At 46.0% G+C, this 25,611-nt stretch overlaps 3 protein-coding genes across 8 annotated transcripts; 1 reads left to right on the top strand and 2 right to left on the bottom strand.

Annotated features, from left to right (window-relative positions):
* On the bottom strand, positions 1 to 5,709 carry afg2b (AAA ATPase AFG2B). 3 transcript variants are annotated; one of them, XM_086225873.1, is made up of 11 exons: positions 5,577 to 5,709; positions 4,409 to 5,018; positions 4,148 to 4,333; positions 3,068 to 3,352; positions 2,795 to 2,980; positions 2,387 to 2,545; positions 2,068 to 2,277; positions 1,751 to 1,978; positions 1,543 to 1,677; positions 290 to 415; positions 1 to 194 (listed from the first exon to the last, which is right to left on the bottom strand). In XM_086225873.1, exons 2-11 carry the CDS (start codon positions 4,997 to 4,999, stop codon positions 57 to 59), a joined length of 2,244 nt encoding a protein of 747 aa, XP_086081999.1. In that variant the 5' UTR covers positions 5,000 to 5,018; positions 5,577 to 5,709; the 3' UTR covers positions 1 to 56. The 3 variants fall into 3 exon arrangements, with proteins under 3 accessions (XP_086081999.1, XP_086081990.1, XP_086081981.1); XM_086225864.1 differs by lacking the exon at positions 5,577 to 5,709 and adding an exon at positions 5,234 to 5,324; XM_086225855.1 differs by lacking the exon at positions 5,577 to 5,709 and having other exon boundaries at positions 4,409 to 5,375.
* nnt2 (nicotinamide nucleotide transhydrogenase 2) lies at positions 4,871 to 19,043 on the top strand. Of its 3 annotated transcripts, none has more exons than XM_086225832.1 (22): positions 4,871 to 5,094; positions 6,745 to 6,910; positions 7,740 to 7,969; positions 8,093 to 8,292; positions 8,374 to 8,461; positions 8,570 to 8,658; positions 8,766 to 8,953; positions 9,868 to 10,001; positions 10,091 to 10,282; positions 10,788 to 10,938; positions 11,378 to 11,539; positions 11,625 to 11,735; positions 11,824 to 11,969; positions 12,113 to 12,308; positions 13,086 to 13,319; positions 14,035 to 14,195; positions 14,445 to 14,624; positions 15,430 to 15,589; positions 16,846 to 16,927; positions 18,050 to 18,168; positions 18,521 to 18,636; positions 18,719 to 19,043. In XM_086225832.1, the coding sequence occupies exons 2-22, from the start codon at positions 6,781 to 6,783 to the stop codon at positions 18,863 to 18,865; spliced, it is 3,216 nt and encodes a 1,071-aa protein (XP_086081958.1). In that variant the 5' UTR covers positions 4,871 to 5,094; positions 6,745 to 6,780; the 3' UTR covers positions 18,866 to 19,043. The 3 variants fall into 3 exon arrangements, with proteins under 3 accessions (XP_086081958.1, XP_086081949.1, XP_086081968.1); XM_086225823.1 differs by lacking the exon at positions 4,871 to 5,094 and adding an exon at positions 5,785 to 6,152; XM_086225842.1 differs by lacking the exon at positions 4,871 to 5,094 and adding an exon at positions 6,489 to 6,553.
* On the bottom strand, positions 19,040 to 24,071 carry dtwd1 (DTW motif tRNA-uridine aminocarboxypropyltransferase 1). 2 transcript variants are annotated; one of them, XM_086225885.1, is made up of 6 exons: positions 23,924 to 24,071; positions 23,489 to 23,644; positions 22,202 to 22,518; positions 21,796 to 21,933; positions 19,662 to 19,950; positions 19,040 to 19,518 (listed from the first exon to the last, which is right to left on the bottom strand). In XM_086225885.1, the coding sequence occupies exons 2-6, from the start codon at positions 23,565 to 23,567 to the stop codon at positions 19,289 to 19,291; spliced, it is 1,053 nt and encodes a 350-aa protein (XP_086082011.1). In that variant the 5' UTR covers positions 23,568 to 23,644; positions 23,924 to 24,071; the 3' UTR covers positions 19,040 to 19,288. The 2 variants fall into 2 exon arrangements, with proteins under 2 accessions (XP_086082011.1, XP_086082018.1); XM_086225892.1 differs by having other exon boundaries at positions 23,489 to 23,611; positions 23,924 to 24,014.
* Between the last annotated feature and the right edge of the window lie 1,540 nt (positions 24,072 to 25,611).

Below are 25,611 nucleotides of genomic sequence, written 5' to 3'. Positions count from 1 at the left end.
TCATTTTATTTTAAATAAATAACATTTTAATCCACAAGACATCATCACATGAGGTGTCATCTGGGGGGTGTTTGGTACTTCTGGATTTGCAAGGCAGTGAGAGAAGGGCTCATCTTGTTAAGGGATCGCAGGAAGTGTGTGTGTTTTATGGTAGAAGCCTCCATGTTTTCTTCTTGCAGCGCCAACAGAGCAGCCTGGAAGGCAAGAACATTTCTCTGAATATACTTCTACTGTCTGGATGACAGCATGTAGTTCAAAGAACACCTTTAGATGTACTCCATGGCATTACCTCTTTACAAAGATTTTGCAGGTCCGCTCCGGAGTAGAAATCAGTACTGGCAGCCAGTTCCTCCAGACACACGTCAGCGGCCGCAGGCATCGACTGTGTGCACAGCTCCAGGATGGTGAGACGGGCCTGAACACACGTATATGACATCAGGCCTCTTGTCACGGTTGTTAAAGCCAGCAGCAGCTTGTTGTTAAAAGGGATCTTTTGGCAGAAACGTAATATTCAAACTGTATTTAGATAAATGTTTAATTACCTAAAATATGAACTGTTACAGCAACATAGGGATCAGATGCTCAACAATACCCCAAAATGGACAAAGCAGCACCTCCAGTTCTAGTTTGCTGGTGTTTCTTTGGTCACATGTTTTTACGAGTGGGTAGGTATCTAAGCTGCATCCTCACCAAACAGAGAATAATGGTGGCAGCAGCTAGTAGAGAGTTCTGCAATGTTTCCACCACGGTTTTTGTTTTTTCATCTGAATGAATTTGATGCTGAATGCACTGGCACAGCAACGCCACAGCCTTATCACCACAGGGATCAGCTGATCGCTGGATCTGGCTGTCCAGCCATGCGTGGCGCCAGGCATCATCGCCGCGGCATTCATGGGGATTCACAGGAGAGGGAAAAAACAACAACAACAACAACAAAAAAAAACAGAGACCATGAGGGAGGAGAGCTGGTGATGACAACAGAGACCAGTGGAGATCCAATCCCTGTGCCTCACTCCTTCCAGACAACCAGCTTTGTACAGGACATTTGCTTGCACAGTGATGAGATAAAGCAGCAGTTAAGGGGTTGCCCTGATCTACACCCTGATGTGCTTCATTCAGCAGTACTTGGACAAGTCCAAGAGCAGTGGCGCGGCTGTGCTGAGCGTGGTCAATGAAGGGAAGAGGGTCAGGTGCGGATTGTGGGCGCTTCTTTGTGATACGTGGGCCTCGGTAACTGGAGACGGGACGTTTCCCCGCCTGCAACAGTTTTGGCCCAACTGAAGGTGAAAAAGGTGGAGCTAAATGCATCACCACTTCTCCCTCTGAGTGACAGTCAGCCGGCCGGCTGGCCCTGGGCTTCACGAACACCAACTAACCAGTTATTGTTCATATTCATACCTGCACTGGTGCCATATTTCTATTTCACTATTTCTCTTTATCCTGTATTTTCAGTACTTGAATAGGAACATGTGCAACACAAGACACCCCCCCCCCCCCCCCAGGATCAGTCAAGTACTTCTGATTCTAATCGAAATGGATTACCTGCTGGTCAGGGGGTGGAACGTAGATCATGTGATCCAGTCTCCCAGGGCGCAGCAGGGCGCTATCTAGGCAGTGCGGTCTGTTCGTGGCAGCTACAACCATCACTTCTTTGTTGCAGACTTCCTGACAGCCCAACTGTTTAAGAGCAGAAATGAGTTACAGCACCAAATATTCATCGATCAGCTCGAGTGATGGAGGGACATCAGACCTGCTCCTGTGTGTGACCCTCCTCTGCTCCCTCTATCTGGAGGATCTTCTCTGTTCCCCTCCTCTCCAGTGTCTTCAGGCCAACACCGTCCATCTCGTTCAGAAGCACAGACAGGAGCCGTGTCTGTACACTGTTTGCCGTCCGACTGTCGGACCGGGAGCCAATCAGAGAGTCAATCTCATCGAGGAACAGGATGCAGGGAGAGCAGGCCCGCGCCTGGCGGAACAGCTGCACGAGGGCAGAGGAGTGCGGTGATGAAGCCATCAGGAGGACACAAACATGGAGCTGTTGTCAGGTGTTAGTACAGGAAGAAGTACCTGTGCTAAAGCCTTCTCAGATTCTCCCACATAGGGAGAGTAGAGGTCCGCACCGCTGACCGACAGGAAAGTACAGTGGACAGAGGTGGCCGCCGCTCTGACCAGCGTCGTCTTAGCACATCCAGGAGGCCCATAGAGCAGCACGCCACGTGGCCGACACAGACCAAGACGAACAAACGCCTCTGGATACATCATCGGCCACTCGATACTCTTTAATGTTCACACACAGAGGAGCACAGACCAGAACAGAGACAGAGAACAGAACATCAGCAACCTCCAGATGCAGACATTCCTCTGACTGGCTTCGTTTCCATCTTACCTGTCTTAATTTGAGTTTGATCTCGTCTAGGCCTCCTATCTGCTCCCACGCCACTGGAGCCAGCTCCGTCCTGCCCAGGCTGCTCCGCAGGCAGGAGGGCTGCACCAGCTTCAGGGCCTCCAGGAAGTGCTTCATACCTACTGCCTGGTCACCCGAGCCCTACATGCAACAGTGAGGAGGAATCATTTTAAGGCTACAAAATAATAATTCTCTTCTCCCCTCCCCCTTGTTAATTTGTGGGGATGTCACACTTCATATCAGTTAGTGAGTAAGACTGACCAGATAAGCATGACCCAAGCAGGAAGAAGGAATTGATCTCAAGTGGTGTGCTGAGACACATTTAAGATTCACTGCGACCTTGAGATAGTCAGTCATCCATGTTTCAAGGTGCTACCTCTCTGTATTCACCTTTGAGTTCTCCCGTAGGGCATACATCGCAGCCTCCCTGCACAGGGCGCTGAGGTCTGCTCCCAAGTAGCCTGAGGTCCTCTGTGCGAGCCCTGACATGTCCACATTGGGACACAGTGGCATCCTCTCACACAGAGCACACAAGATGGCTTCTCGCTGCTGTAAGGTGGGAGCCCCCATGATGACCTACAGGGGAGACACGCAACACAGAGCCTCAAACATGCATTGACATCAATAACCATGTGTCAGAAATGAGCCTATCACCACCCGCACCTCTCGGTCGAATCGTCCAGGCCTGCGTAGGGCCGGGTCTAAGCTGTCCGGCCGGTTGGTGGCTCCGACAATGAGGAAGTGATCTGACTGGTTCATCCCGTCCATCAGTGTGAGAAGCTGAGCAACCAGGCGGTTCTCCGGCGCCGAGGAGCCAGTTCTTCTTGGACACAGAGAGTCCAGCTCATCGAGGAACAGCACACACGGACCCTCCTCTGCTGCAGTTCGAGCCCGCACAAAAACAGCTCGCAGCGTCTCCTCGCTCTCACCCGGCCGTGAACGCACCACCTGAAACCATTTCAAGTTCACCCTCTGCATTGCAATTTAGAATGCATGCACTGGGCAAAAACATTAACTTTAAACTTGATCGGACACCAAAGACTCAGATCACAGGGATAGAAAGATGGACCAAAAAAGCAAGTCAGTATATCATTTATAGATTATTTGAGATCATATATATTCTTTTATAATTATTTCTTCTTCACGAACTTAACAGTGAATGTACACACTGATATTTATCTTATGTGTCTAATATTATGCGGTATTATTGCACTTTATTGACTCAAGTGATAGGTTAACACATCCACTGGGCAAAAAAAAAGAAGAAAAATTAGTGCTGCTAATGTGTTGCTCTGCCGAGCAAACATAATAGGGTCTTCACCAGAAGTACCTTCTGGCTCAGGCCCTAAAAAAAGAGTCAGTATGATGGTGAGGCTCTGAGAATGTCAGGATGATGCTCCACAATCATGCTTCAGGATGTCACACCTGCTACCATAGAGCTTGCCACACAAATGGTGCTCATGATATACAAAAAAAAAACAACCGAACTAAATAATAATACTTAATAAATAATAATAAAAATAATAATAAAAATGGTTTTACAGTTTTCAAAATTTCCAGAAAAAAATTCCAGGTCAAACTTTTGTGACATGGAGCGGTTGCAGGAATCACCTTTTTTACTACATCATGTCATCATTTATGTTTCAATTTAAAACTGCACAGCCCTGACAGACATGTAACCCTCCCTGAGTACTGGTGTAAAGACACATACAGGAAGAGGGACAATCAAACATCATTTTCTACCTCTGGACCCCTGACCACCACCAGGCTGGCTCCCACCTCGCCCACCACTCGCCGGACCAGCAGGGTCTTCCCCACACCTGGGGGCCCCACCAGGAGCACACCTCTGGGACATGACACACCAAGAGAGCTGAGGGTGCCTGGATAGAGCAGAGGCAGCTGAAGCATCTCTCTCAGGGAGGCGCTCACCTAAAATGCATTTTAGACAGCGGATGTAGATGACGCATGAATGTAGCTGATGGAGTACTGAGAACTCATGCTGACCTCCTCCAGCCCTCCCAGTGGGCCTGCTGGCTGGCCTTGCAGCTGGTTTCTGAAGTGCTTGACTGTCTGGATGGCAGCTACCTCCAAACCAGTCCTCGAGGTGATGAGTCCAGTTGTGGCATCATCTGGATTGATGCTTTCAATGACGACATACATGATCTCTGTGTCAAACTCCTCCAGGTTTATCACGTGTTTTCTGTGCACATACACACATTTCAGCATGTCTTTCACAAGCTCATGGACAAGCCGAGAAGGTGTATTTCTCTTAAATTCAAGACTCCGGACCACCACGGTCAACTTGATGCACTTCAGCTTGGGGCAGGGTACGGCGGTGAGGTGGTCGGGGTCCAGGCTGAGGCGTGCGGGTGGTTGAGAGACCAGACTGGAAGAGGAGCACTTCAGATCCACTTGTAGGAAGCCCTCTGCCAGGTCGGGCCTGGGCCAGGCGGTGCACAGGCAGTTTCCCACGGGAAAAGACACCAGCAGCGGGGAACCCAGACTAAGCCCCAACGCTGACATCAAGCCTGGACCCAACCTGCATCTCTGAGAACCCCGGTCGGATGGATCCACGGACAAGAGCCTCAGAGACATCGTCAACCATCACCAGCATCTGTCCGCGGGAGATACAGCACAGAAGAACAAGCCAGAAAGAGGCACCGACGAGCAGAGCCTGATGCGAGGAGCTGGTGAGTTACCACTGGAGCTACTGTTAGCTATGCTACTAGCTATGGGCTACAGGCTAACATTCCAAACTCATGGGTGACAAACACAATTTAACCTAAACTGTCACTGTTACACAGATATAGAGGCCTGAACCTAACGAACCTATTACTGGCAGCGTTGAGTGTTTCCAGCACCCATGCGGTGTTAAAACAGATGGCCAACCAAAACCTTTTCCTGGGTCCGGACGCTCGGTGGCCGCTGACTTCCGTTTTCATTGCAGCTTATTTATTTGAGAACCATGCGAAAGTTTGATAAGAAAAAAAAATAAAAAATTCGATAGTCGGAGTAAACACTGCCCCTTGACATTTACATATGTAGGACATCAATATAAACAAGAGGTTTTTTTTGTTTCTTTTTAACTCTTTATTAACACAAACAACAACAATTAACAATGACAAACTCATATCAAAAGGTATTAAACTTTCATATCAAAGTACATTCTCACCTCTGTATAAACAAGAGTTTGGTCCTCGTCGTCCAACATGATCTTTTTCAATTGGTCAACCTGTCGCTTTGGCGACCCCGTGTGTAGAGAGGAGAAAGTGCGGAACGTTTGTGTGTGTGTGTGTGTGTGTGCGTGCGCGTGTGAGTGTGTGTGTGCGCGCGCGTGTGTTTTAAATTAAAGTGTGATGATTCTATTAATTACACCTGCGTTTATGCGACCCTGCGTCGGCTCAGTGTCGTGGAGGCTGAGCTGTGACGTTCCACTGCGCGTATTTTTAAAAATCATACATTTGGCAAACACACATCTAACCAGTTATTTCGCGTGCAGTCAGCAAGCCTTTTGCAGTGTGTGAAGGCACTTATCTGCCTCGAGGGTGGTCATGGATGCAGTCACGTGGTTTGCTATTTATACATAAATAGTGCAGCAGTGATTTCCAAACTGCGGAAGGTCGTTGTGTGTGTGTGTGTGTGTGTTCCTGCCAGCAGACGTGGACTGAGGAGGGGGCATGTTTGACCTGCGACCCTGTTGCCTGTTGTTGAAGTTGAACTATTGACCTCCTTTTGGGAACCTTGAAAGGCAAGTCTGAGGATGATAACCCCACCAGAACAGCATTCACTTCATCGGTCATGATTTATGAAGGACAACCACGCAAAGGTTCAATGAATGAATGAGTGAATGAATACAATAACTTCTGCGTAGATTTACCTCATATCAACACACCAAGCAGAGGAACTTTCCAGTTTTTTTCTGTTTTATATATTTTCTTCCAGTATCTACTAAAACTTTTTACATTAATACTACATTTTGCATGTGTTAGAAAGTGTGTGTTTGTGTTCTACCCCTATAATTTGTGATTTTCTGCTTCCTGCTGGCAACAACAAGGCCACAATTGGCACAGCGTCCAACTCTGCCGTCACAGCTCCAGATCTCGCGAACAGCCCCGACGTGTGTACCTCCGGGTGCTGTGTGTGTGTGTGGTGAGTGTGAGTGTGGGTGCCCTGCAGAGCTGAAATGTCACTGTGCTGTCTGTAGTTCTTGCAGAGCAGACAGGCTGTGTGTGTGCCCGGGGTGTGAGGACCTTCTCCGGGGGTTATGATGTAAATGTGCTTTGTTGCCTGGCATTAGAAGTAGTGTAACATACCTGTGCTTGTTTGGGTTCACATTCAAGAGCCAGAGGGAGCCTCAGGGAGGACACTCGGAGGCCATGTCGACCCTCCTGCGCTGCATCTCCAGTTCGTCTTTAACTTTGTTCCAGCCAGGGGTCTGTCGGAAGATACCTGGGAGGAGGAATTTCAAGACTTTCCCTGTGCTACGGGACCAAAAGGCCTCTGGAGGTAGGAACTGTCTAGCCCGTGTAAAACATCCGGGCTTCACCTTAGTGTTTTTGCAAAGGACAGCCGGGTCTGCATGTTTGTGTTGGTCTGGATCTCCTCTGAGTCTGACTGGAGGAATTAAGAGTGCACTTAAGGATCCACTCATTCTGGCCTGAAGAGGGGAGAACAGCTCAGATCATGCACCATTTGCAACAGCTTCCCAAAATAGGGAAGGTTGTTGTGGACCAGGCCACGGCTACGCTGCTAACATGTGAGAGGTCAGATAAAGGTGACTCGTAAAGGCACCGCTGCAGTCTGCAGGATTCTGTTCACACACATTGGTTTGTTGAGTTGGCAGTGTTCACTGTGTGCACGCTGTTGAAACTTTATGACAGTTTTCCCACTTTTACTTTCTAGGTGTGTGTATGTGTGTGTGCGCGTGGCAGTGTAGGCCCTGTTGTCGGTGCTGGCTCAGAGCCAATCACCTGCTCAGAGTGTCTCCATGACGGCGAGGTCACTGTGCCATATTTGGAGAGAAATGTTAACCTGACACCGTTTCCAGCCAGCCAGTCGCAGCTAAACGCTCGTGCTGTAGTGACAAGGAAATATAAAGTTTTTGTTGATGTTGAAGTTCCTTCTGAGTCTTCAGACTCAGCTCTGTGTGTGTGTGTGTGTGTGTGTGTGTGTGGTTGGTTTCCTTATGTGGCAAAAAAAAAACCTGAGTCTTGTTTCTTTTGTTAATTGAGGATAGGTCAGGATGAGGATGTCCATATGAATGGACGTTGATGGAATGTCCTGAAAAGGACAGCTACCTGCCAACTGCTGCAAACCTGTGTGTGTGTTTGTCTAGGTGTGCTCTACAAGGAACTAGTGGTTGGTGTTCCGAAGGAAACCTTCCAGAATGAGCGCCGTGTTGCCCTGTCACCTGCTGGGGTGCAGGCGTTGGTCAAACAGGGCTTCAACGTGCAGGTGGAGAGCGGAGCGGGAGAGGACTCCAAGTTCTCCAATCAGGAGTACAAAGATGCTGGGGCCACCATCACTGACATCAAGGGAGCACTGGGCTCAGACCTGGTCCTCAAGGTTGGTACACCTCTACCTTTGCAGTCTAACCAGCAGGCTGGCACCGTAGTAACTAATTATCAGTGAAAGAACAAGGAAGTCTTGCTCGCTTCCCTGAGTCATGGCACTTTTGTTCTGCTGTAGGTTCGAGCCCCCAGTTTGAGCGAAGTGGACCTTCTAAAGCCAAAATCCACCCTGGTGAGCTTCGTCTATCCAGCTCAGAATCCAGAGCTTATGCAGAAGCTGTCCGAGAGACAGAGCACTGTGCTCGCCATGGACCAGGTCCCCCGAGTCACCATCGCACAAGGCTACGACGCGCTCAGCTCCATGGCTAACATTGCTGGGTGAGGATGAAGCAAATATGACACATCGTGGTTCAGGAAGATTTAGCTGCTGTATTTGTGACTGGAGCATTTGTTGTGTAGGTACAAGGCTGTGGTCCTGGCTGCCAACCACTTTGGAAGGTTCTTCACCGGTCAGATCACAGCTGCAGGGAAAGTCCCTCCAGCCAAGGTAACCGCTCTGCGTTGGCAAGTGGGGTTTGTCTCGATGCACGTTTGTGCTCTTCTTTATCAAATGTTTAATACAGAACTTTACCTTCGATGTTTCTGTCCTTCACAGGTCCTGGTTATTGGCGGTGGCGTGGCTGGTCTGGCAGCAGCAGGTGCAGCCAAGTCGATGGGAGCAATAGTCCGAGGTTTTGACACCAGGTACAGCTGAGGGAACATTATACCTGTTCTGTCTGAGGGAATCAAGTCGGCCTTTATCTTTGAGTAGGATTTTTTTTTTACCAACCTGGATGTTCCCTGATTGTTAGACCAGCAGCTCTGGAGCAGTTCAAGTCATTTGGAGCCGAACCTTTAGAAGTGGACATGAAGGAGTCTGGCGAGGGAGTCGGAGGTTATGCCAAAGAGATGTCCAAGGAGTTCATTGAGGCTGAGATGGCTCTGTTCGCCAAACAGTGTAAAGAGGTCGACATTGTCATCAGCACTGCCCTGATTCCAGGTCAGTCACTTCAGATCCTCCCCTCTTTCATGTAATTTTTTAGTCTTTAAAGCTCAACAGGATTATGTTTGAACAGACAAACACACGTCGGTCGTGTGGTTCATAGTCCCAAAATCAAAGAAGAGTCTTTTTGCATCTTTTAGATCCTTGTTTTATTTTTACGTATCTCAAAGGTTCCCTGAATTCAGCACTCACGTCAACCCGTATCAGAGCAAAAAGCTGTGATAAGCTTGCTACCACGGGGATAAGGCAGACCGATAGAGGCTGTGATTAGCTGGGGACTTCAGATTAGCATTTAGCAGCAAGAGGCAAATATTTCTCCTTGGAGGTGGTGGAATCCAAACCAGAGCTGGACAACTTGAATTTCTGATTTGTTCCTAAAACCACTTCAAGCTAACAGCACATACCACTGCCTAGGAGGCTACATGGATACGGAATATGACCAAAATAATATCAAAATATGTCCTTAAATTTTATGCCAAACCATCAATATTTGTTCTGTTCTTACTCTCATACTTACCCTCTAATTAAAACACATGGTTTCAGCACATGTCATCATAATATGCTTGAATGTCTCAGCTGGATCAATAATTGTTTGAAAACCAAGTTTCATCAAAATTGATTATTTTTTGAGATTGTCTGTCCGTTAGCAGACTTACGCCAGTCGTCACATTAGCTCCTTGGCAGAGGCAATAAATGCTAATGTTGATCTGTGTGGCTAATTGCTAAAACTGCTGACAGGTTAGCAGTCATAACTCTGGGAGGTCCTATGAGCGTTGCTGTGAACCTGTCAGCTAAAATTTCAACGGTGCAGTTTCATTTGTAAATCCTTCAGTAATGCCAGTGCAGCTTTATCCTGCTTCAGTTCTCCCACCTCCTCAGTATGTGACGCTGCACCCTCGTCTCTATTCCAGGGAAGAGGGCTCCCATCCTGATCAAGAAGGAGTTTGTGGAGTCGATGAAGGAAGGCTCTGTGGTGGTGGATCTGGCTTCAGAGGCGGGGGGCAACATCGAGACCACCAAGCCTGGAGAGCTCTACGTTCACAATGTGAGCTCTGTGATCAGCCTCAGTACCATCGTATTTACTTGTACTGTATATTTTAGTGATGCTATACTTTTTTTATTTGTCATAATAAGAACGTGACACACATTGGTTACACGGACCTGCCCAGCCGCATGGCCACCCAATCCAGCACGCTGTACTCCAACAACATCCTGAAGCTGCTGAAGGCCATCAGCCCAGACAAGGAATACTTCCACTATGAGCCCAAAGAGGATTTTGACTATGGAACAATAGACCATGTCATCCGTGGGACGTTGGTTATGAAGGTGGGCTGATATGTGTTGTAACTGTCTCCTGGCAGCCGCTCTCTGCTGGCGCTCTTCCCTGTCTTTTGGCTGTCAGGTCCTCTCATGCTAGCACATTGTGCCAAATGATCACTAGAAACCCAATCCCAGCTGGGACAAGATCACGTTGGAAACCGAGAAGAATGCTATGAACGTTTCAAAATATGCTTTTCCAGGAATTTTGGATTTAACACATTGTTTATGGCAGAGAAACCATGCAACCTCAACATTCCATATCAGTTTTCGCTCTTTAGTCTAAGAGTTTTTCAGACCCCTTACGAGAGAATTTATCTTCCAAAACCACTGGTAACTCTTTTTTGTGATTGTTGTTTGTTCAGTATAATCTTGTATTTCTGTACTTTTAGTCTCCCACAAGGCAAGTCTTCTCTCTTGATGTCTCTTTCTCACGGAAAAAAAAATGCCTGGACATATTTTAGTTGAAAGCCTGTCTCACACTGGTCGTCTTGTGTGTCTCTGATGTGTCTAGGATGGTCAGAACAAGTTCCCGGCCCCCCTCCCTAAAATGGCCCCTCTTGCACCGGTGAAGCAGAAAACAGTTGCTGAGCTGGAGGCTGAGAAATCAGCAGCGGTGTCGCCCTTCAACCGCACCCTGACCTCCGCGGGAGTCTACACAGCAGGTCTGGGACAGATGCACGTCTCCACAAAAAACAAAGAGGATTCTGCTCTCATGAAATAAATGACATAATACAAATAATTAGAAATTTCAGAAGAGAAATTGTGCCACTGGTGAAATTATTTAGCTCTTTATGATCATTAATCATCATAAATTTACCTTCAGGGTGCTGTGGTTTACTGTTTGAACTCAATTTAAAAACGTAATTGAGTCTCTTGCTAAGAGCACTGAGATCTCTTATGAAAGAGACGCACCATCATAATGAAGCACAGTCTGGAATGTACTTTACAATCAAGAAGTGTTTCAGGTTTCAGAGAAAATCTGAATTTCACTTACGTAAGATGTTATGAAAGTATTTCTCTGCTTAGTCATTTAATTGTGTTGATGGTCAAAAAAGAGAAGTGTACACCGACACGCACATAACAGACCACTGCCCTCTGCAGGTCTGTCCACCTGTCTGGCTCTGGGCATCATCTCTCCCAATGCCGCTTTCACTCAAATGGTGACGACCTTTGGCCTGGCAGGGATCGTGGGATACCACACTGTGTGGGGCGTGACCCCCGCTCTGCATTCACCTTTGATGTCCGTCACCAATGCCATCTCAGGTCAGGATTCAAGTCTCGCCCCTGCATTTGAAACTACCTCATTTTGGAACCCATTGTCTGACGTCGTGTCTCTGCTCTTTGTCAGGTCTGACGGCAGTTGGAGGTCTGGTTCTGATGGGTGGGGGTCTCACACCCTCCTCCGTGCCCCAGAGTCTCGCTCTGGCTGCTGCTTTTGTTTCCTCCATCAACATCGCTGGTCTGACATTGCGACACCGAAGAAAACAATGTGAAACATTTAGAATTTTCTCAACCAGTCAAACAGAAATCTATCATTTTTGGTGCAGGTGGTTTCCTGATCACCCAGAAGATGTTGGACATGTTCAAGCGTCCCACTGACCCTCCTGAGTACAACTACCTGTACTTGTTGCCCGGTGCTGGATTTGTGGGGGGATACGGAGCGTCAGTGCTAGCGGGATACAGCATCGAGCAGGTCACGTTGTCTCCAATCATTCAGTAGAATCAGTTGGTGTTTCCGAAAGGCCACGCAGGCTCAAGTCTTGCTACGCTTTCTATATATTTGTGTCATGTCTTGGTATTTGGCCCAAGTTTACCGCCGTCCATTGTCAACCTCAGATGATGTACTTGGGCTCGGGCATATGCTGCGTCGGTGCTCTGGCAGGCCTCTCGGCTCAAAGCACCAGTCGTCTGGGGAACGCCCTGGGCATGATGGGTGTCGCAGGTGGCATAGCCGCCACCCTCGGCGCCCTCAAACCATCACCTGAACTACTATCACAGATGTCGCTGGCCATGGCCACTGGAGGAACTCTGGGTAGGTAGAAGTCTGCTTTCTATTGCCACCGCATTTATTACAACAATGAACCGGCAGTGATTGCTATCAGTTTTGTTAGAAAGACCAAATGGGAGACCCGTGCTGTGCAGTGTTTGATTGTCATTCGTTAAAGCAGGACCTGATTTCGGGTCAGGCCAGATCTTGTCCTCTTCCATCCAAAGTCACCAGGAACTGCTGGGAGAAGTTAGCAGTGCATTAGCTCAGGGTTTCCTCTCTACTTAAAAAAGAAGGGCTCACAAAGTGTAGGCCTGGCTTATTTTTGGAGTCGGACTGTTTGGACAAATTCACTCTAAGAAGCCCGTTCGAGTCCCGTGTAACATGTAACTCATTCATGATGAGAGCATCCATCATCCTGCCCGCATACAGAGCTGAGTGGGTTTCGTCATCACGTCTGAATGCTGCACACTTTAATAGTCAATTAAGAGAGCAGGATGATAAACGATGTTATTCTCAGTGCACACATGCATCAAAGCTTGTTTAATTAATAACCTTGTGTTTTTGAGAAAACACACTTAAGCATTTAAGACCCTTTTGATTGTCTTTGAAAACCAGGCCCCATTTGTTAGAGCAGAGTAACTGAAAACAGGTGTCTGGCCTTTAACCATTTTGTAATATTTGTACTTTATACATGTCTTTTGTACTCACACCTGTGCATGAGAAGTTTAATGTCTGATGCTTGACTTATCCAGTATTTTAACTGTAATTCTTGATCTGCCCCCCCCCCCCCCCCCCCCCATCTCTGTATCCTCCATGAAGGCTTGACCATTGCCAAGCGTATTGAAATCTCAGACTTGCCGCAGCTGGTGGCAGCTTTCCACAGCCTGGTAGGCCTGGCAGCAGTGTTCACCTGTGTGGCGGAGTTTATGATTGAGCACCCTCACCTGGATGCTCACCCAGCCGCCAGCGTACTCAAGACTGTGGCTTATCTGGGCACCTACATCGGAGGAGTCACTTTCAGCGGGTCACTGGTGGCCTATGGCAAGCTACAAGGTACTGATTTAGGAGTATTTGTAGCAGCCATTAAAAACACACCCGCTCTTGTTCTCACCATCATGGAATGCCTTTGATCCATCATGACGCTATTACGACCGCTACAGGCCTCCTCCATTTATCTACCTGCAGAAAGAACTCTTTTTTTTTTTTTTGGGGCCAAAATATGTGAGTAAGATTCACTTATCAAAAAGACTTAAGTCTGCACTGCTCTTAAGACCCCCAGTGCTACACACACCAGGTTTGATGTCTACAGGATGAGCAGTTGTTGAGTCAAATAACACACACACACACACAGATTCCTTCCTTCGGTAGAGAGTCTTAAAGTGTATGTTGACATTGTACAAATTACAAAGCAGACTTTGTCATTTTACAAGTCTGAGCACTGGTCTTCATTTAATTCACAAATGTCTATATGATATATCAACAGAGTGGGCACAGCCTCTGGCTTGAACCAGATGAAAGAAGCAATCAGGGACAAAGCTCCGCGGGTAAATCCAGGCCTGGTTGGCGACTTTGTGTGCTTGATTAAATGGAACTCATGAGAAGCTTTCTGGTGATTTGTTGGGGGGGGGGGGGGGGGGTTGGAGGGCGGCTGTCTCCTTTGTGGAAGGGACAAATTATTTGAGGCCCTGACACACAAGTTTAAAGACCCACAACATCAGATTACGTCCCTTAAACCATGTCATAATGTTTGAAAATGCTGTGGTTCCAGGCATCCTGAACTCTGCCCCCCTTTTATTGCCGGGACGCCACATGTTGAATGCCGGTCTGATGGCAGCGTCAATGGGTGGCATGGTGCCCTTCATGCTCAGCTCCAGCTATGGTACTGGTATGGGGTGTCTACTGGGAGTGTCTGGTCTTTCCACTGTTATGGTGAGTTTTTACTGAAAGACGGTGACAAAAATAAATACTGAAAGAATTCCAATGTACAACTAGTGGTGCCAGATGATTACTTTCTTAAGTGAGAAACTGACAGTGTTCAAGTTTACATGGATATTTGAAACCTCGAGGCGATGGAACACAAATCTTGAAGACAGTTTGATAGAAATTCACACCATTACAACACATTTTGGAATCATTCACTAGAAGCTATGAAGCTCACCATCTGCAACTTCACCACAGGGCGTAACTCTGACCGCAGCCATCGGCGGCGCCGACATGCCAGTGGTCATCACTGTGTTGAACAGCTACTCCGGCTGGGCGCTCTGTGCTGAAGGCTTCCTGCTGGACAACAATCTCATGACCATTGTTGGAGCTTTGATCGGCTCCTCTGGTGCCATCCTCTCTTACATCATGTGTGTGGTGAGTACACGCAGTCAGTCCTACGTGACCTGCAGACGGGGGCCCTCACCTCCAGGACCTTCTTTTTCTGGCCTAGAAATTAGATTTTGCTGAATACATTCCACCGTTTTCAAAGCTTTATTTATGCGGTTCCCTGTAAAGCAACATGGGGGAGCTTAGGAGTTTCCTCTCATGCTGGCATTTCCCACAGCGCTATTTTTGTGTTTTTATTGTGAAACGAACAGAAAGCTGTTGCACTCAAAAGGCGTTTGATAGTTCAGCTGTCAACAATGCGATCGAATAGATGTTTATTGTGAATCAAATAACTTATTTTTGTATTCAAATGTAGTCATGCAAATCCCCAAAGTCACTGACAGCCCACAGAAGCATACGACCGGGGTGCAATAGTCCCACTTAGGTGGTGGTGCTGTCAAATGCTTTGTTTTTCTATTTTCAACCAATAAACAACCACATAGGAACTTGGTTGTAATGAAGCCACAAATGGATGTTCGCATCGTTAAAAAAAAAGAAGCTAAAACCCTAGCTGCAATGAATTTAAAAAAACAAAACTCGAACACGTTGAAATATGGACATGTTTCAGCACCGTGAGTCTTGGTTGTGAGTAACGACAGCTGCTCTACCTAATCAAGACAGAGAAACCACAGTAAAAATGGTCAACACGAATTCTGTTTTCTTGGGTCGCATCACAATGGTTTTCCATTTTAAAAAGAGAATCCCCCTTTAAGTTAGATGCAGTCCACTACTACCACTCTGCCTGTCAGCACATCACACCGATGCGTCTCATTTATTCTTCCTCTCCTCCAAGGCGATGAACCGCTCTCTGCCCAACGTGATCCTGGGTGGGTATGGCACCACCTCCACTGCGGGCGGGAAGCCCATGGAGATTGTCGGCACTCACACCGAGGTCAATGTGGACCAGACGATTGACATCATCAAAGAAGCCAGCAGCATCATCATCACGCCAGGTACAACACTGGCGTCTGTGCACGTTTGTAGAATCGAGACAAAGGTTTGATATTGAAAAGAACTGCGGTGTTTTTATTGTTAATGTGGGAATTTAAAGTTTCAGCCAGTTACAGCAGACGCTCCTTTTTGTTGAACGCCAGTCAAATGGACATGAATTTGGAGTTCAGACTGCACTGCAGACCAGACTGAGGTTCGGACGGTGTTCCTGCTAGGTAAACAGGTCAGCTTATTTGTCAGTTTTGGGAGAGATGGTTTAGAATGAGGTTCGGGTCGACACTAGTAATCCAGGTGAGGCCAAGCTGACTCTCAATGCTCCAGTCAGACTGACTCACTTCACCTCCAAAATGTTTTCACAGCAGCTCTGGCTGTTGTCGGTCCTGGGAATGATCTTGAAACTGAGCTAACTGATAAATCGGTAAATATTATTGGATTATGGCGACCACAAGGGGGGGCAGTTCATCCACAAATTATCCCCGAGACACCTTGTCTCCTGGGACCGAGTGTACATCAATCGAATATGTTTGTTTGAGAAGAGAAAGCTTGGTCCCTTTGCGTGCGAGATGAAGTACATCTAAATACATGAAACAGGAAATGACAAACCTGGCTAAAAACTTGGGAGATGATGAGTAGCCTGAGGAAGAGCAAACCCTTTGACTATTGTTTTCCTGTGACTCTCAACCAACACAAGGACACTGTGTGGTCCGACATGCTGGTTTGATTAGAGAAACTGTGAAAAGTCATAAGAGCTATTGAGTCAAATCTCGCTAACAACAACAAAGCATGGCAGCGGGCAACAGAAGGCTTCAGTTGTCGAGAGGATTACAAACGACAGCACACGGGTGACTGGTTTGTAAACCTCGCTAGGGGTACCACAAGGTACATGATTGCCAGGGTTAAATTGAGGTTATGCAGATATGAGAGAGACGAGTTCTTTGCACGCAAAAGACTCCCATGAACGCTGCACGTGAGGACTTTGGGAAAAATGTTGCATAGCAGTGAAGCAGTGTGATTTAATAGAGAGAGCAGACTTGTGGTGGATGAGGGGGATAAAAGGAGGAATGAAGAGGAACAGTGCGGCTGTGACTGTCAAATGGCCTGTTCAGTCCAATAAAGCAACAACAAAAACACAAGTCCAGAAAAGAAAATAACACACTCAAGACACCACAGCGGGATTATCAAACCTGCATTGTTGGCCTATTGTGGGTTCACAGTCTGAACGTGTGTGTGTGTGTGTGTGTGTGTGTGTGTGTTACAGGTTGGGGTTTGTGTGCAGCAAAGGCCCAGTACCCGATTGCAGACATGGTGAAGATGCTAGTGGAGCAGGGCAAGTCGGTCAGGTAAGTGACCCTTCCTGCTCCCAGCTGTCCTGCAGAACCCAGATCAGCGCGTTGATGGACTCAAGGGTTTGCTCCCCGGATCCACCGATACAGTGGGAGCCGAGCAAACATTTTGGATATTGATACCGTGACTTCAATACCAGTTAAATCCATCTAACCAGAGGGAAAATCACATTCAGGGTTTTTTTCAGTCATGGAAGACGTGGTAAAGCTTTGAAATGAAAACATTTCCAGGCTTGGAAGTTTCTGAAAATAAAATTTTGAAACTTTTAGGTAAATTTTATCCACAAATACCTGTACATCAGTGTGTGTGTGGTTCATTTAAGATTGAAAAATCTCTTAACATTGATTTACTTTCATAATTGTTGGATCAAACCATGTCATTTATTTTGATTAAATATACAGACGTGGTTTTTTATATGCATTTCATTTGTAAACAGAGGTTTCAGAGATTAACATGTTCTACTAAGGTGTGGAAAAGCCTTGGCAGTGTGTTGAGCACAATGAAAGTGATGCCCAGACCTTTTTTATTTTCTAGCGCCTTGGATTTTTTTCACATACAAACATGAAAATATTAACCAGTTTACCAAACGCCCTTTAATTCATCTGTTTCAGGCTGCTGGTATTTTTCCTCTCAAAGCAGTTTTACAAAATGAAAAATTGAGATTTACTCATCATACAGATTTCATCATTCGATACTTGAAGAAATTCCGCTGCGGCAACAGCATTGAAGTTGAAAGGCGCAGGCCTGTCTGTCACCTTTCAGCTGGACACAAAACAGGGTGTGATGAGCTGCATCAGCAACTCTAAATGCTTTTTGAAAGCCTAATAGCCTGGCAGCGCCTTGAAGTACAGTAGTCCAATAATCTATGTTGCGTTGGAGCATCTTCAGTTCCAAACTCTCACTGCAGTGCTCAAAGGCCCCAGAAATGTATTCCAGAAACTCGTTCTGATGATGTGCTGGTCTAAAGCCTCAATGTCTACAAGGTACAAAAAAAAAAACCGCTGAAGTTTGGCCAAGTCGTCTGCAAGAACCTCCCCCTCCCTTTTGTAATATTAGCTTACAATGACAAATAAATTTGGGCTGACGAACAGTGATTTTTTTGAAATCCTCTCCCCCAGGTTTGGTATTCATCCCGTGGCCGGACGCATGCCAGGCCAGCTGAATGTCCTCCTGGCCGAGGCCGGCGTACCCTATGATGTGGTTTTGGAGATGGACGAGATCAATGATGACTTCCCCGGTAATCTTTTCTTTCTTTTCCAGTTTATCCTCAGAGTGGTGTTAGAGTAAACGCCCACACTGGTTTGTCACTTTGGCAGGGAGGTGTTGGCAGTTATTACTCCATCGAATATAATCTTATCCCCTTTTTTCATCTCGTCTTGGAGCAGCCTGCTGTTGTTCAGAGATATGTGGACAGGCAAAGTTATCAGGGCAACCGTTTTGTTTTCTTAGCAACCAGCCATGTGCTCGGAGACACATGGTTCCGTTTATGACTGTGATAAGATGATGCTGAGGATGATCAGTGGATTTAGCTGGTGAATCGTGTGTGTGTGTGTGTGTGTGTGTGTGTATAAATATCTGCGGCCCCTCAGAGACAGACTTGACATTGGTCATCGGCGCCAATGACACGGTGAATTCAGCAGCACAAGAGGATCCCAACTCCATCATCGCTGGCATGCCAGTCCTGGAGGTGTGGAAGTCCAAACAGGTTTGTCCCACTCAACATTTTAAGGGTTTTTAACTGTCCAGCACAAGTCACCACATACCCTCCCCTCTCCCCGCCCCTGCAGGTGATTGTGATGAAGCGCACCTTGGGTGTGGGCTACGCTGCAGTAGATAACCCCATTTTCTACAAGCCCAACACATCAATGTTGCTAGGAGATGCCAAAAAGACATGTGATAGTCTCCAAGCCAAGATCAGGGAGGTCTACTATTAGATGCCACAAGTTCTACAATTCTACCAAAATTGGTTCTTACCATCCAGATTTAGTCTAACAAATGTAGAACATATACTTTATAACGCTTATACCAAAGGCTCCCATGCCTGCTGTGAAGATTTTTTTCTGAAAATGATGAAGCCCGAACCCGATTTGTAAATAAAGATATTTAAATGTATCCAGACTTGTTTATTTGACTTTCACGCTCACAGTAATTGTTCCCATGTGTTTGACACGTGGAGATATTTGTTGCGTCCATCAGATGTTGACTACATAATGGTTGTTTTCATCCACATCTCGCATATACTCCAACCAAGTTGAACAGCTGTACATAAGTCAAATTATCACTTACAAAATATAATAAAAAAATACTTGACAAATTAGGATCCACCTTCTCTACAGCTAGAACAGTCTCTGGATCCCTCAACGCTGCCTCACTGCTGTCCTAGCGTTGCTGACGACCGTGTGCAGGTAGGAGTAGAAGAAGAGAAGGTTATCGTAGTCTCCCTCGTACTCCCGAGCGAGGCAGAGCTGGTGGAAGTCCTTGAGGAAATAGTAAATGGCTTCAATAGTAGCCAGGTATGTCTCTGGTTTGCCCTTCTGATGCCGCCAGAAACATGTTTTCCTGGTCTTCAGCTCTACCTGGAGCAAGTCTGGAGGAGAGCAAGTGTCAGACAGGCGTTCAAGAACACACTCAGGTCATGCTTAACTGTTGCAGGTGGAGTAAACTCGCCCCTAATGATCGGTTTCAGTCGGCTCTTTGAGCCGCCACACGAATGCAATCTTTCATGATTACCTTTCAGTCTCTCATCTGTGCTGATCTTGTTGGTCTGGTTCCACGTGCTGTCGATGAAGACCACCCTCTGGAGGGGATACGCCCTTGACTCTGAGCCCTTTGCTTCATCTGGGGACCCTGGCCCCTGGTCTTCTGCAGCACGTGGGGGGTTTTGAGCTTCCTCTCTTCTCAGCCTCTTTGGGCAGGGTTCGCCAGAGGAGTCACGTGACCTGCTGTCAGTCCTGTCGTGCAAATGTTGCATCATGTGTTGCAGTGTGACCGCTCCTGGACCGGGGAACACCAGAACTACCTGACGAGGGAGACAAACCACATATTCAGAGTGGAACAAACCAAGTGCTTCTACAATTTAACATAGTCGTCACATTTAACATGGTGACAGGATGATGGGAGTTGCTGAAAGATGAATTTGTCATAACGCGCGTCTGAGTACAAATTACAGTACGCTGACCTTGTGAGTCTGTGCGTGTCCTAAGAGCAAAATGTGTTTTAGAGAACTACCACAGCGGCGGTGCTAAGTACTTGGACAGATTTTTGTCAGCATCAGAGCATCACAACTCTGCGAAGGAAAATCATAAGTTTACAAGTAGAACAACATGGAGTTCAAAGACGGGTGCGGTCCAATCCATATACACTCAACAAGTTGCCTGGTGTTGCAGCAGCTTGTGTGATCCCGTCACAAGTTTGTCTCTGGTTCTGATTTGTGGACGGAATCGGAGCAACTCACTCATTACAATGCAGGGCAATCAATCTGCAAAACATCCCGATATCCATGTAAATATGGGGACGGACCACGGGGCTCCAAAATCCTGACCACGCCAGGATGGGCAGCACACCATCTCATGTCATCTCTTGGGGCAGCAGATGTGAACAAAGTGGAGACTGAAGCCCCAAAACAAGGTGCTGTAGTAAAACTTCGCAGTCGGAAAAACAACAACAACCAAAAAAAAACCTAAAGTGGCCGGACGAGTGAGTGAGAAGGAACTGGAGGAAAGCTCAGTCTAAGCTTAGTGCCTCCATAAGACAAGTACAATACACAACTGGTCCAAATGGAAACAGGAGTTTAATACCAGCTGTTAATAGAAATGTAAATATTTGAGAACAGTCAACCTATATAGTGCGGTAGAGATATTTCGTCCCACTGCTAATTCTGGTTTGGCCTCACATATTGGGAGATATGTGACATGACATACATGCTGTGACACGTGAGAGTTGCTGCATCGCCTCTACCACTCATCCTGGCCAGGGGCTGGCTGGCACCTATCCCATCTGCCACGGGCAAGAGGCAGGTACACCCTGGACGGGTCGCTAGTTCAACACAGGGCTGACACAGACAACAATCACACCAACATTCGACGAGCAGCCAGCGGGAACACGTGCAGACACGGGAGAACATGCCAGCCCTCAACAGAGAGGCCCCGGCTGGCTGTCAGATTCGAACTGGGAGCCTTCTCCCTGCGAGGCGACAGTGCTAACACTGCCACGCATGACATGTCCAAACCCATTAACTGATGCAGTTCTCCAACGCTATGACTGATGCCATATTTCTGGCGTGAAAAACCTGTGGGTCAACATCGGAAATTAGTTAATTAACCGAGAAAACATGAGCCATGACACAGAAACCGCCGGACGTGCATTTCAACAACAGTGGGACTTCAGTCAGTCAAAACTGCATCAAAACATGAGCCAAACGTTACTGTTGGTATTCAACACACAAACTGAACATGGATTTGTCCTAATTGGCCTGCTCATGTGTGCACTCTTCTCTTGTCCTCATGGACTGACTCTTAATAGCCTTCATATTGTGCATATCTGATTTTTCTCTGTACTTGCTTTGAATTATTGAATTACATTTTTCAAAATTGTTTTTACTTCCTAACTCATCAAGTTGTTTATATTCCTGTGATTCACTCTCCTACGTGTTGTTGCTGTGACACTGAAATGTCCATTGAGTTTTACATACTCAGTGAAAAAAATAATGTTAAGGATGATGAAAAGTGGACGGAGCCTGCAAAGTCCTGGAGTTCTGTTCAAACAAGAATAAGCAGCAGAGACAGGAAGATGATCAAGAGTGGATTCTATGAATGACAGGTGGAGGGAGTAAGACCACCCCCACTGTCTTTACCAGGTGACGAACCTTGTCTTTCTCAAACTCGGGCATGCAGGGGTACGTGTATATGGTGACATCGTCAGGAGCGAGGACCTTGGCGTGGATTGCAGTGCTCTTGCCATCGGTCTCCTTGGGGTGCTTGATGATGTCTATCTTGATGGGAAGCTACACAGAGCAGACGGTGTGGAGACATGTCAGGAGGATGTTCCGCCACGGAGGATGCTACATATAAGACATGTGACATCAACGACACAAAGTGTCTCGCGTGTCCAGGTTAGGCTAAACAACAGCGTCCTGTGGACAGTTGGCCGTGATTCAAGCCTCCCCCGATCAAAAACACGACTGATATTTTCCGCTATATTATGACTAATGCAGCAGGTCTTCAGCTGAAGGCCTAGAGGAACAGTCGATTGAGTCCTAAAGCCTTACTGACCTTGATTAAGGGGATTTCTTGAGGGCTGACACCCACTAATGAACAGCATGTGTAGCAGAAGAACATCCTCGATGCGCCACATTTAGAACATTTCAACCTGCCCCTCTTCTTCGCTTCCTCCAGCACTGCATGTGATGCCAATTTTAAACCTTGGAGAGGCTGCTTGGCAAGCTCAGGAACGTCTGATGAATCGCTAGAGACTGTTGTTTTGTCACGGCAACCGGGATGGAGAAGCTGGTCTTGGTCCAAGGTGCTCATGCTTGCTCTTTTAAATGTTGACAGACCAGTGCTGAAGTATGTGGACCCGACATTCATAGCTGAAGAGGAACGACAAAACAAATGACGCCAATATGAGCAGACAGAAATAATCCAACACTGACACAACTTGAAACGTGAGGAATGCCTGAATGTTGAAAACCCTAAAGACAAACAAGGGATTGTTTTCAAAAGGTGATTTTCACACACATGGCTTGAATTGTGAGATACTATTAATATTGTGAGACGATATAATTTCAAGGATTTTCCCTTTAAAAAAAAAATGGTGGAGCTTAGCTGCCATCATTTTTATTCATACAGCTCCATATTGTTAAAGTAGAAGTAGGGCTGCACAAATAATCACAATATGGCCAACTGCACTTTTCAAATCACATTGCTTCAAATCAAGCAATATTTATAGGCTAAACATACGCCAAAATCCTACATTAAATGCTGTGGTGCTGCAGAAACGCATGCCCACGCATCATAGTCTTCAGACGACACATCTCTGCTTTCACAACATTGTCATTTTAGTGGGTTTTTCAATGGGGAAAAAAAAATGTAAAAAGTGATCTTTGTTTAAATACTGCAAATCATACAGCAATTGGAATGTCATAATAACTGCAGCCCCATCTAAAAGTTGAATCTCATTTTAAATAAAATAAACTGAATAATCACCCTATGTACTTCCACTTTTAATATTTTCTTTTTTTTTTAATTTTGCAGGAAACCTGGCTACTCTCACGTTTGTGTGTCTGTGTGATTATTCGCTCCCTGTAGCAGAGCTACAATGCAGTGTTGGTTCTGAGGCGTCTTGTCTTTACTCCAGTTGTGTTTATTTATTGCAGGTTTATTTACACAACGTGTGCCACTGATGCTATCCGGAGGAGTACTAGTGTCTGATGTGGTCAGTAAAGTAAAAAGCGGGTCATTCTGAGTCCCTGCTAGGATTTCATGGTTGCCATTCGAATGAGGCAGAAATAATTGGTATAAAGATGTAAAAAAGTGACCGTCATGTAATGGAAGGTCTACCTGGTAGTAAGGTAAGTGTGTCTGGGAACATTCTTCGCATCCGGGAGGAGCTCGGAGAAAAGGCGCTGCTGCTCCACATCGACAGACGTAAGATGAGGCGGCTTGGGCTTCAGGTGAAGACGCCTCCCAGACCCCACAGTGAAGGGAAGTCAGTGACTGTGAATATGACGTAAAAACAAAGAAACGCAAACTATACGATCGTTGACATTGCATGCATCTCTCCCAGCGTTACCAGGCTCCCATATGAAGTGTTTTGCTGATTAAACTAGCATGAAGAAGTAGGCACATGTCGGTGTGGCTTGCTAGCTCAGCTAGCATATCTGACTGAATTTAAACTGACGTCTTGGTTCAGTCGCGATGGAAGCGAAGACTCATCAAATGTTGATCATCTACTAATCCCATGTATCAGTCTAGATTAAAACAGACGTAAATTACCGGCTTGTAGGTGAAATAAATGAAGCTTGACGGCTTCACTGATGCTTCTCGTGGGCTCCGGAAGTAATAGTTCATTAGTGAGCTACGGTAGCCGCGACGTACCAAAACACTTTGAGTCAAGCAGGAATGCGACTCGAGTGCTTTTCACAAGGACGGCAAAGGTTAGAAGTTAAATTATTGGGTTGTATGAGATGTCGACAACATTGTTAAACTGGACTAATGTGTCAGCACGAAACCAGTGAATGACGAGCAGGGAAACACCGGACTTCTGCTCAAATAACTCTTCATTCACGTGCAACCCACATGCAAAGAAACACACAATAACATTAATAACTCACATTATTGTTTTACAACGAACAAACACAAATCAGAAATAAGAAACACCACAATGGCAAAAAAAACAAGCAAAAAAAAAGACAACATTTAGAAACCAAGATCAAACAGACAGCACAATAAACGTTAACAAAAGGGAAAAACAACATGTCTTTCACAACATGTCTTGTTTTTTTGTATCTTTTATTTGAACAAGCCTTTTTCCATATCTTTCAGCCATCACTCCGCTCTGCTTAGTTCTCACATACATCAAATTAATTAGTCAGTTGAATGAAAGTGGACATTAAAGTGAAACTGAAGAGTAATTAAGTCACATTATTTTGCATTAATTTTCTCTCTCATTACATTAAAATGGAATTTTCTGCAATGTTCTGCAACCAATCATTCAGATATTAGAGCCTGGCACCCATCAAACTCAGATTGCTTTAACAAAATGTCACAGTGGATATCCCTTCATTGGGGTTCATCAAAACCTAAAAGGATTAGTTCAAGGAAAACAAGTGTAAAATATCAATGTGCTCAGTGTGATGTAAAACAGATTGTTTTATGTCATATTTCAAAGTTGCCTGAGCTGTCACACTCTCAATAAAACAGACAATCCCACGCAGACTTGCATGGCAAACAGATGTGAATCAAATGAGGCCTCTTCCACTGTCCGTGATAGTAGATTTCAAACAATCGGGAACCAGCCAAATATCTACTGAGTACCAAGTTACTTTTGAAACATTTATCAATACTATTCAAATCATTCACACCGGTCATACCTGTTGTTTGAAGATTAAAAGCCTGTTTTTGTGTCTTTTCACTACAACATGTGGATGTGCTTAAAGACATCTTCTGCACTTTCTCAGAAAGGTCAGTGATTCCACACTCTTCAACTTCAAAGTATTTTTCATTGTGCAGATTAAGATTGCAATAGCCAAGATTTCCTAATTATCTCTTGCATGATGTTGTGGTGTTTATGCTCCAAACTGGCAATAAATCACAGTGTATAAAAGAGTGGACATGACATTCAGTTCTGGGAGGTTAAAACCGTAAAGCTGCTGTCTTTCTACTGGCCAGCAGGAGGCGACTCTGGTTTTGAAGCCCTGATGTCAAGGTAACTACTACTCCCTTGATGTATCACCTCAAGTAGACATGTTCCGAACAGGTTTATGGTCTCAGCAGCTCCTTTCAAGTCCTTGTCAATACAGCGTGATGTTCATTTTGTAACTTACAATACCATAAATAATAAACTTCTTTTCTTTTCAATGTGCGTTTTCCCCCAACCTCCTCCGCATTTCTGAAGGTGCTTGTTTTTCTTTTCAACAAGGAAGTGGGTCTTGAAATTCAGAGGTAATTACAATGAAGAAAAT

This window comes from Aulostomus chinensis, chromosome 2, assembly GCF_037954235.1.
Source record: "Aulostomus chinensis isolate RoL2024-O1b breed Wild chromosome 2, RoL_Achi_v1.0, whole genome shotgun sequence".
Taxonomy (NCBI): Eukaryota; Metazoa; Chordata; class Actinopteri; order Syngnathiformes; family Aulostomidae; genus Aulostomus; species Aulostomus chinensis.
This window is presented reverse-complemented; position numbering and strand designations above follow the sequence as displayed.